This window comes from Entelurus aequoreus, linkage group LG17 (genome assembly GCF_033978785.1).
Source record: "Entelurus aequoreus isolate RoL-2023_Sb linkage group LG17, RoL_Eaeq_v1.1, whole genome shotgun sequence".
In the NCBI taxonomy this organism is placed as follows: domain Eukaryota; kingdom Metazoa; phylum Chordata; class Actinopteri; order Syngnathiformes; family Syngnathidae; genus Entelurus; species Entelurus aequoreus.
Genome location: NC_084747.1, coordinates 45,397,275 through 45,408,417, shown reverse-complemented (window position 1 = coordinate 45,408,417; position 11,143 = coordinate 45,397,275). Strand labels below are relative to the sequence as shown.

The following is an 11,143-nucleotide window of genomic DNA, read 5'->3' as shown; positions in this document are numbered from 1 at the left end:
GAAACAAATTGTTGAGTTTAATTGGTAAATATAATCAGGATAACCTGTTTCTATTACAAATATTGTACAGCATATGATGGTCACAGCGAAACAGAAGACAAGCCTATATTCTGTAAAGTGCATGTGGGAAAATGAAATGATTGGTCTAATAATTGCTTGCTTCGTTGGGTCTGCTCCTGTCTCTGGCCATGCTCCCTCCACCCCAGCAGACGATGGCGTGGAACACCGCAGAGGCCACCACAGTGTATGTTTTTTTGACTTTTTATTCATAGCTGTATGTAGAAGTGGCTGGTTGCATCAGCTCTGCTCTTTTAATATATTTAATGTCCTTTGTGTTTCCCTCTTACATGTGTGCTATGGCTATGAGTTGTTTTTTCCCTTGGTCTCAGTCTGGACCCCCTCTCCAGGGGCCCAGGCTTAGACCCCCCCACCCCCTTGTTTACCTATATCTCACCTTTTTTGAAAGTGGCGCCGGAAGTTGGCAGACCCGTCAGCGATCCTGTTCTGTCTCCCTGTAATGTTTGATCCTGTTCTGTCTCCCTGTAATGTTTGTCTGATCTTGAATGGGATTGTGCTGAAAATTTTAATTTCCCCCCGGGGATTAATAAAGTATTTCTGATTCTGATTCTGATTAATAAGTAGTCATTTTTAACTAAAGCCTGGATCAGGGGTGTCCAAACTTTTTCCAGGGAGAGACGTATCAAGAAAAATGTGAAGATGCTGCCGCCGTTTTGATACATTTTGTACAATAAAGATACTAAAAAAACTTACCACATCCTGCAAGAAATTTGTACACATGGTAATCATGACATGATGCACGGAAATCCACAAAGACCATACGCAGTAAGAAGCACGGGTCTTTGACCATTTTAGTTTACAGCTAACATTTTTGGGGGAATTGGGCCAGTTCCATTTTGTTCATATTTTTTTGTGTAATGTTGTGTATTTTGTCATAAGAAAGTGTTGCTTGTGCCATAAACGGCCACCAGGCTGCACTTTGAACACCCCCGACCTAGGGACTGTCCTCTATCTATCCTCCACAACATTAGATACTTCCCTCAGTCCTGACTTGCGCACATCGGTGATGTTGTAGGCCCACGTCTGGTCCAGACCGGAGCCGACAGTGGACTGGTGAGGCCAGTTGGGGAAATGGAAGCGACAAGAGACGACAAGCGCGCCATCAGGAAGCTCTTTCAACAGCTTGTCGCCGAGCACTTCCATCTGTCGACCGATCGGACGAGGGCAGATGAAGCAAACTACTAACATGATGGAGGAGATAACGCTGAAACAACTTACCGCTCCTGGAGCAAGAAAAGCAGTTATGTTGTTGTACTTTGAGAGATCAGTCTGTAAAAAAAAACAACTACCGTATTTTTCGGACTATAAGTCGCAGTTTTTTTCATAGTTTGGCCGGGGGTGCGACTTATACTCAGGAGCGACTTATGTGTGAAATTATTAACACATTACCGTAAAATATCAAATAATATTATTTAGCTCACTCACGTAAGAGACTAGACGTATAAGATTTCATGGGATTTAGCGATTAGGAGTGACAGATTGTTTGGTAAACGTATAGCATGTTCTATATGTTATAGTTATTTGAATGACTCTTACCATAATATGTTACGTTAACATACCAGGCACGTTCTCAGTTGGTTATTTATGCGTCATATAACGTACACTTATTCAGCCTGTTGTTTACTATTCTTTATTTATTTTAAATTGCCTTTCAAATGTCTATTCTTGGTGTTGGGTTTCATCAAATAAATTTCCATAAAAAAATGCAACTTATACTCGAGTGCGACTTATATATGTTTTTTCCCTTCTTTATTATGCATTTTCGGCCGGTGCGACTTATACTCCGAAAAATACGGTACGTCAAATGTTTTTTTAAAAAAAAGTAACTTCAATTCATGTACTTACCTTCCAAAAGTCTTTTTTAACAAAATTTGCCTGGCTTGAAGGAACTCTTGTCCATCGGGCCTTTGTCCGGGCGTATGCTAGCAGTATGGCGTTGATCTCGAACCCGGTGCACTTGAAGCCAGCAGATGAGGCGGCAAACACCTACAGTAAGAGAAAACATGCTGGTCAACCTCTTGTTTTGGAGTAGGTGTTTCACATAGGAAATACAGTGGCATTCAACATAAGAGTGTTTCGAGATAAGAGCTGTCTCTCAGCTAATTGTTATGCTTCAAAGTTGCAAGCAAACATCTGAGTTACAAACATCCCCGCCATTAGTTGGCGTAGCAAATGTCACAGTGAACACTGTAAGAATGGTAGCCTACTAAGACATGAAATCTTGTATGGCATGTATTTTTTATTTATCTGGCTATTTGGGACAAAATGAGTATAAAAAAAATTTGAAAGCTGCCATCTGAACTTTTGGATGCCATCTTGAATCCATCATGTGATGCGATATACTCCTCTCCACTACTAATTGGCAGTATGATGTCCTCGTAAATGGAAACCAAGAGAAAAATGTTGTATTGTGATCTACACAACCACAAATGTGATGTCCACATACAGTATGTGCATACTTGCCAACCCTCCCGATTTTCCTGGGAGACTCCCGAATTTCAGTGCCCCTCCCGAAAATCTCCCGGGGCAACCATTCTCCCGGATTTCTCCCGATTTCCACCCGGACAACAATATTGGGGGCGTGCCTTAGAGGCACTGCCTTTAGCGTCCTCTACAACCTGTCATCACGTCCGCTTTTCCTCCATACAAACAGCCCATTCACATAATATATGCGGCTTTTACACACACATAGGTGAATGCAAGGCATAATTGATCAACGGCCATACAGGTCACACTGAAGGTAGCCGTATAAACAACTTTAACACTGTTACAAATATGCGCCACACTGTGAACCCACACAAAACAAGAATGACAAACACATTTCGGGAGAACATCCGCACCGTAACACAACATAAACACAACAGAACAAATACCCAGAATCCCTTGCAGCACTAACTCTTCCGGGACGCTACAATATAGACCCCTGCTACCACCAAACCCCGCCCCCCAACCCCTCCCATCTCCCGAATTCGGAGGTTGGCAAGTATGAGTATGTGGACGGCAGGTTGTAGGTGGTTAAAATATCTAAAAGGGGAGCATTAACTCATGTAAAGAAGGAAAAAGCTGCTGATAGTGTGTTTGATTGAGAAACAGCTGGAAAGATACCATAAAAGTCCACTCTCCAAGGTAAATGCTGTATGTACATTATTATTACATTACTTCATAAAACTACTGTAGTTCTTTGCAGTACATTTTATTACATTGTTTTTATACAATATTTATTTCTAAAATATATTTTTTTCATTGTTACATTGTGACATTTTTGGGTTCCAAGCACCAAATAAATTTATTTCAATGGTAGACGGTTTTTTGAAATACAAGTTTTTTTTAGTTAAGAGCTCCATCACAAAACCAATTAAATTTATAAATTGAGGTACTATCTTAATGCAAATGGGAATAATCCGCTCCAGGGTTAAACAGTGGCCAGCGTGGCTACATTGTTTGAGTTAACGCTTAACCCATAGCTTTTCCAATATTTGTGGCAAGTGTAAAGAGAAGTGAAATAATATTTTTGAGGCCGGTCCTTATTTTGAAAAAAGTGAAAGCCAAAGACAAAGCACAGCATACAATTTCGCGTAGAAGTGGTGTTTTGCAAGATTTACTGATAGTTTAAACCAGGAATGTCAAACATGCGGCCCACGATATAGGTTTGCTATTTATTCACGCAAGTGAATGGGAAACCACATATTTTTGCGAGCAAGTTTTCTCTGTAATGAGCATCAACAAAACAAAGCTATGCTCAAGGGTCACACCCAACCATTTGGATAACATCCTAAAATTGTCTACTACTTGAGATGTGTAACCTGATATTGATGCACTGGTGAAAGCTTAAAGATGCCAGGTTTTAGGAGTAAATTAAAAAATTGGTAACCCCACTTGAATGATGCATGAGACACTGCACCTTGATATAGTTCTATAAAAACTATTGTCTTCTGTGAACATTTAAAGAAAGTAAACAGTGTGTGATATACTGTAATACTGCCAGTCTCTTAAATTTATACGTTTGGTTTGTAAAATTGCTCATGCATTGCACAGCTTGTATTTTTCTATCCATACTCAGTGATGTCTACAAGGCAGGGAGTAACTTGACTGAATAGTTTCTACCTCAGTTTGTAGGGTTTGTTGAGTTTGCACAGGATTAATATGTGGAAATGACAAATGAGGTATTTGATACCCAGAAGACTTTTTATTTATTATCTGTTTTGTATTTTATTCAATCCGAGATAGACTGTGACTTACATTTTAATGGCTTTTTAGATACCGTATTTTTCGGAGTATAAGTCGCCCCGGAGTATAAGTTGCACCGGCCGAAAATGCATAATAAAGAAGGGAAAAAACATATATAAGTTGCACTGGAGTATAAGTCGCATTTTTGGGGGAAATTTATTTGATAAAACCCAACACCAAGAATAGACATTTGAAAGGCAATTTAAAATAAATAAAGAATAGTGAACAACAGGCTGAATAAGTGTACGTTATATGACGCATAAATAACCAACTGAGAATGTGCCTGGTATGTTAACGTAACATATTATGGTAAGAGTCATTCAAAAAACTATAACATATAGAACATGCTATACGTTTACCAAACAATCTGTCACTCCTGATCGCTAAATCCCATGAAATCTTATACGTCTAGTCTCTTACGTGAATGAGCTAAATAATATTATTTGATATTTTACGGTAATGTGTTAATAATTTCACGCATAAGTCGCTCCTAAGTATAAGTCGCACCCCCGGCCAAACTATGAAAAAAACTGCGACTTATAGTCCGAAAAATACGGTACTCTGAAACGAAGTTTAAGTTCAGTGTGTTCTTCATGGTGTTTTTGCAGCTTTACCAATTTTTTCCTCAAAATGTTCAACTAACTTGAAGTGTTTTGTCAAGAGGATTATTAGTAATATTTGCATGTTCAGATTGTGCTTGTTCTATTTTGGGCCAAAGTAAAAAAAAAAAAAAAAAGGAAATTTGTTGTCATAGTTGTAATTTTAAGTTATTATACCATGATTGAACCTTCATGCGGCCCTTGAGCTAAAATGAGTTTGACACCACTGTTTTAATAAAAAGTTTTTCGTTTGAATTTAGAAGTTAATATTTGCAGAACATTTCGTTCATCTATAAAATTGTACGACCTCAGTCATTCGACTACTACTGTTCAACCTTATGTACTTTATACAAATAACAGTGTGGACAATCATTTGGAGAACTAATGTATTTCATTAAAAAAAATGTCGTAATACTTGGTGTTTTTTTGGAGTGCATTTTTTAAGTGTGTGTCTCCCAGTGGACACTACTGTTGTAATTCTAAACAACATCTGGCTGTGGTAAAGCTAAATTGAATTACAGTTGTAAAGTTTGATTGTTAATCACACACACTTGTGTGTGTACAGCGCAGATTTTTATTGTTTACATCAGAGGTGTCAGCTCACACACCAGTCTTCCATCTCCTGATCCCAGATCTGCTAAGCAACCTGTCCGACCCTCAAGGAGCTTCATAACGTTCCGTGTCTGATCTCTATTGGAGGGCAAATAGGGAACCTGGAACACAGTACAGACACACACACATGTTTCTGTTATGCACTTGATTATAATGTACAGTGAGTCCTGGCACAAAGGTGTGGCATTCACATATCTGGCATGATCAAATGCAAAGCAGGATGATTGCGTTAAACTGCAACATACCACACAAAAGGACAAGCACATCCCGATCAGCGTAATTTCTTGCTCTGATAGTAAAAGCAAAAGTGCATTATGTCCAAAAAAACATAAAGGATCACAAATACACTTACCGCTGGCTTCTTCCCTCACATGTTGCTAGCATGGAGCACACTCCAAAACAAGCAAATGACTGTTATCGTGCAAGTTGACACTAAATCACACAATTCCAATAACGTTTGATAGGAAAGAAAATGCAAGCACACGAGTTAAAGGAAACAAAACAAAAAAAAACAGGAACATTTAAGAACCTTCAAGCCTGATGGGACTTTGCGGAAACCGGGCATGGTGAAGAGGCTCCAGACTCCGTAGAGTCCCGTGAGTAGCGTGCCTGTGCAGGCTGACAGCACCAGGTGAGGTCTGCTTGTGGGTAAGACGTTCTCGTCATCCTGCAGGATCACTTCGATGGAGTCCTCCATTCCTGATACTGTCAAACGTTAAACGGAACACATGGTTACTATACAGTGCCTCGCAAAACAGAGGGACAGTACTATAGAAATACAACTTGGATATACTTTACCGTAGTGATTCTCACAAACTCTTGTAGAGGTACGCAGGCTCTATCTAGTGGTACACCAAAGAATCACTTGATTTCAGTACAGTCTTTTATATTCCAATATTCAAACCCAGTGTTACTGCTCAAACTGTGTGTAATGTTACAGTGGTCAAAAACATTAAATATACTTGTTAAATAAAACCTCTGCCATGTTTTTAATGAATCATTTGTCCTATTATGGTACCATATTTTGACGTTGGTCATTATGGTGGTACTTGCAGATAACATATTTTCTGAGGTGGTACTAGGTGGAAAAAAGCTTGAGTGGTCCCCAACCACCAGTCCGGGCAATGATACTACCGGTAGTCCGAGATGCATTTATTACTGGGCTGCACAGAGACAAATAATTTGTAAACGACCCATTTTCTCTGACTTAACTTTTGCCTGTTCTAATAGACACGTAGATGTATAATAAAACTGCTGATAGGAAGTCACCATTTGTTATATCTTTGTTACATGAGACAATGCACATTAATGAAGATATAGAATGTGCCAGACTGTAGTTTCAATCCACAGTCCGCTGATGAGGACCATCTCATCGCAAAGAAAGAAGCCCAGAGCTCCCGCTTATTCAGCGTTATGAAGAGTTGTATTTTTCATAGACTTATTTTTGCTGTATTTATTTGCCACAGGTTGAAATAACGCCAACATTAAACCGGTCTCTGATGCCAAAAAGTTGGGACCCCTGCTTAAGAGTAGTCAGTGTACAGTTTGTGATAAAATGGCAACCAAGGTAATCAAAAAGGTCAACCAACGAACGAGATTTCTCTATAGAATCTCCTCTCTGGTCAACAAAAGCACCATGAAGATTCTAGCGGGAACTCTCATTCAACCCTTTTTTGATTACACATGCACCTCCTGGTACCCCAGCACCCCCAAAACCCTGAAATCTAGACTCCAAACATCCCAGAACAAGCTAGTCAGATTACTTCTGGGCCTCCACCCCAGATCACACCTCACTCCTACCCACTTCTCTAAAGTGGGCTGGCTCAAGGTGGAGGACAGAGTAAAACAACTTGCACTGAGCCTAGTCTATAAAATCCACTACACCTCCCTGATACCGAAGTACATGTCAAACTACTTCCTTAACGTAAATGACCGCCATAACTCAACACCTGGGGGAGCTCCACTAACCACGTTAAACCCAGATTCCGATCTAACAAAGGTCTTAACTCATTCTATGCCACATCAATATGAAATGCACTCCCAACAGGTGTAAAAGAAAGGGCATCTCTATCCTCCTTCAAAACCGCTGTAAAAGAACACCTCCAGGCAACTTCAACACTAAACTAACACCCTCCCTTCCACATCCTACCTCCCCGGATTGTAAATAATCAAATGTAGATACTTATTCTCATGCTTTCTGATCTCTCTCTCTCTATGTCCACTACTTGCTGTACATATCCTACCAAGTCAGTCATACACTGTTTCAATGTCCATTTCTCTGATGATGCAATTGTTGATGACTGAAGTGTTGATATCAACCAAACCTATCCCCCCCCCCTTCCGCCCCCCTTCACATCCCACACCCCGGATTGTAAATAATTAAATGTATATACTCTGATGATTATCTTGTGTGATGACTGTATTATGATGATAGTATATATATCAGGGGTCACCAACCTTTTTGAAACCAAGAGCTACTTCTTGGGTACTGATTAATGCGAAGGGCTACCAGTTTGATACACACTTAAATAAATTGCCAGAAATAGCCAATTTGCTCAATTTACCTTTAACTCTATGTTATTATTAATAATTAATGATATTTACACTTAATTGAACGGTTTAAAAGAGGAGAAAACACGAAAAAAAATGACAATTAAATTTTGAAACATAGTTTATCTTCAATTTCGACTCTTTAAAATTCAAAATTCAACCGAAAAAAAGAAGAGAAAAACTAGCTAATTCGAATCTTTTTGAAAAAATTAAAAAAAGAATTTATAAATAAATAATAAATGATAAATGGGTTATACTTGTATAGCGCTTTTCTACCTTCAAGGTACTCAAAGCGCTTTGACAGTATTTCCACATTCACCCATTCACACACACATTCACACACTGATGGCGGTAGCTGCCATGCAAGGCGCTAACCAACAGCCATCAGAGGCAAAGGGTGAAGTGTCTTGCCCAAGGACACAACGAACGTGACTAGGATGGTAGAAGGTGGGGATTGAACCCCAGTAACCAGCAACCCTCCGATTGCTGGCACGGCCACTCTACCAACTTCGCCAATTTATGGAATATCATTGGTAATTTTTCCTGATTAAGATTAATTTTAGAATTTTGATAACATGTTTTAAATAGGTTAAAATCCAATCTGCACTTTGTTAGAATATATAACAAATTGGACCAAGCTATATTTCTAACAAAGACAAATCATGATTTCTTCTACATTTTCCAGAACAAAAATTTTAAAAGAAATTCAAAAGACTTTGAAATAAGATTTAAATTTGATTCTACAGATTTTCTAGCTTTGCCAGAATAATTTTTTTGAATTTTAATCACAATAAGTTTGAAGAAATATTTCACAAATATTCTTCGTCAAAAAAACAGAAGCTAAAATGAAAAATTTAATTAAAATGTATTTATTATTCTTTACAATAAAAAAGATAAATTTACTTGAACATCGATTTAAATTGTCAGGAAAGAAGAGGAAATAATTTAAAAGGTAAAAATGTATATGTGTTTAAAAATCCTAAAATAATTTTTAAGGTTGTATTTTTTCTCAAAAATTGTCTTTCTGAAAGTTATAAGAAGCAAAGTAAAAAAAATTATGAATTTATTTAAACAAGTGAAGACCAAGTCTTTAAAATATTTTCTTGGATTTTCAAATTCTATTTGAGTTTTGTCTCTCTTAGAATTAAAAATGTCGGGCAAAGCGAGACCAGCTTGCTAGTAAATAAATACAATTTAAAAAATAGAGGCAGCTCACTGGTAAGTGCTGCTATTTGAGCTATTTTTAGAACAGGCCAGCGGGCGACTCATCTGGTCCTTACGGGCTACCTGGTGCCCGTGGGCACCGCGTTTGTGACCCCTGATATATATAGTATATATCGATGAATCAATTTAAGTGGATCCCAATTTAAACAAGTTGAAAAACTTATTCGGGTGTTACCATTTAATGGTAAATTGTACGGAATATGTACTGTACTGTGCAATCTACTAATAAAAGCTTCAAACCCTGCTTTAGAGTAGTCAGTGTACAGTTTGTATAGCAGCATAGATTATCTATCCCTGACAATTAAGCAACACAGTGACGAGTACACTTTGCAGAAAACAAGGCCAAAGAGTGTCTTTGGTGTCAATATTTAGTTAGTTAGTAACTTTGTTATCTTGACTCCAATGAACCACAGCTGCCAAGTGCCAGCAGCGCTCATGCAGCATCAGACGGTGACGCACAGGCAGGACGATGAGTGTTGCCAGGTTTTGAATAAATGATGTATGTCAGTATATTTTGGTCCCAGAAAGAGAAAGAAGACCCAAAATTAGCAATAGTGACTCCGTCATGCACGCACTGCACTGAAGCGAAGAGCTTTTCTATTCCTGCACTACCCGAAGTATGCGTCGCACATAACTCAGTAGTTACGTGCAGTTTGACACCGTCACATACACACTTGCTGAACACACGTGTTATTTGTGGGTATTAAATAGTCTAAAAGTTAGTAATAGTCCTATTTTAACTCCGAACTGCCCCACATCGTGACAAGATATTTACTGGCTAACAGTGTTAGCTGTAGCAGCTAGCTAGCAGATAGATCGAGACCAGAAGTATGTAATAGATGTCAAACTGGATACATAAACCACCGAAATGAAATTTAGGGTGGACTAAATTCACTCATTTTTACCATTATTATTCCTTTTGTATTTTCTCATTCCTGACCCGCGTTCGGCCACGACATTCTGCCAAGCCAGCTGCAATGCCGGACACAAGATGGCGCCACTGTGACCTTTCCTCTCCCACCGAACCTTCTAGAAAAGTTCCATCACTTTTTATCTAAAAAATGAACTCAATTTCTAACTATTCCCAAAAAACTTGTTATTCTACACAACTTTGAGCAAATATGAACGACCGCAAACTTCACCATTTGCTTACGAACACGATACAAAATAGCTAGAAATGAAGCAAGCAGAAAATGAGTGGTGAATTACGAATGTGAGAAACAATTCTACATAAATGTCGATTTATGAAAGTAAGGCCTGCATTTTCTAATTGGCTTAATGGGTTACAATCATCAATCAAATATTGGATAATGATTAAGAGTAGAAAAACCCTTAAATTGATATCCTTGTTAAAAACATTTAAAGTGATTTAGGCAGGCCTTTTTGTCTTTTTTTTTCATATTTTTTAGTATTATTACTCTATCTGTATTTGCTTTTGTTTTCTTTCCTTGATGTTGAAAGTGCCATGACTTTTGTGTGAATTATAAATGTATGTTTCTTGTTCAATTTAAAAAAAAAAAAAATACAAATAATAATAATAATCATAATAATGATAAGTGGTAAATTACGGCAAACATTATTCGCAAAAAGACTCGGTTAATAAGTGTGTGCTCCCTACCTGGACTGGACATAAATTATTCAAAGTTTGTTTCTGTACTTTTCTAGATAAATGTCGATTTATGAAAGTAAGGCCTACATTTTCTAATTGGCTTAATGGGTTACAAATATCATTCAAATATGATTAAGAGTAGAAAAACCCTTAAATTGATATCTTTGTTAAAAACATTTAAAGTGATTTAGGCAGCCCTTCTTATCTTTTTTTTTTTTTTCCATATTTTTTTGTATTATTTATT

The 11,143-nt window shown here is 37.9% G+C and overlaps 1 protein-coding gene across 5 annotated transcripts in view; it reads right to left on the bottom strand.

Annotated features, from left to right (window-relative positions):
- si:dkey-190g11.3 (uncharacterized protein LOC567059 homolog) overlaps positions 1-10,310 on the bottom strand; it is a 12,395-nt gene extending 2,085 nt beyond the window's left edge. For 2 of the 5 annotated variants that reach the window (XM_062025760.1, XM_062025759.1), the window contains exons 1-7: positions 10,196-10,297; positions 6,046-6,221; positions 5,513-5,617; positions 1,924-2,064; positions 1,297-1,347; positions 1,054-1,221; positions 455-536 (exon numbers count right to left, since the gene is read on the bottom strand). In XM_062025760.1, the coding sequence (XP_061881744.1) occupies positions 455-536; positions 1,054-1,221; positions 1,297-1,347; positions 1,924-2,064; positions 5,513-5,617; positions 6,046-6,221; positions 10,196-10,223 (751 nt within the window). In that variant the 5' untranslated portion in view covers positions 10,224-10,297. Of the gene's footprint in view, positions 1-454; positions 537-1,053; positions 1,222-1,296; positions 1,348-1,923; positions 2,065-5,512; positions 5,806-5,868; positions 6,222-6,314; positions 6,359-10,195 lie in introns of those variants that run through there. The other 3 variants (XM_062025761.1, XM_062025763.1, XM_062025762.1) reach the window with 3 other exon arrangements.
- Positions 10,311-11,143: the final 833 nt, after the last annotated feature.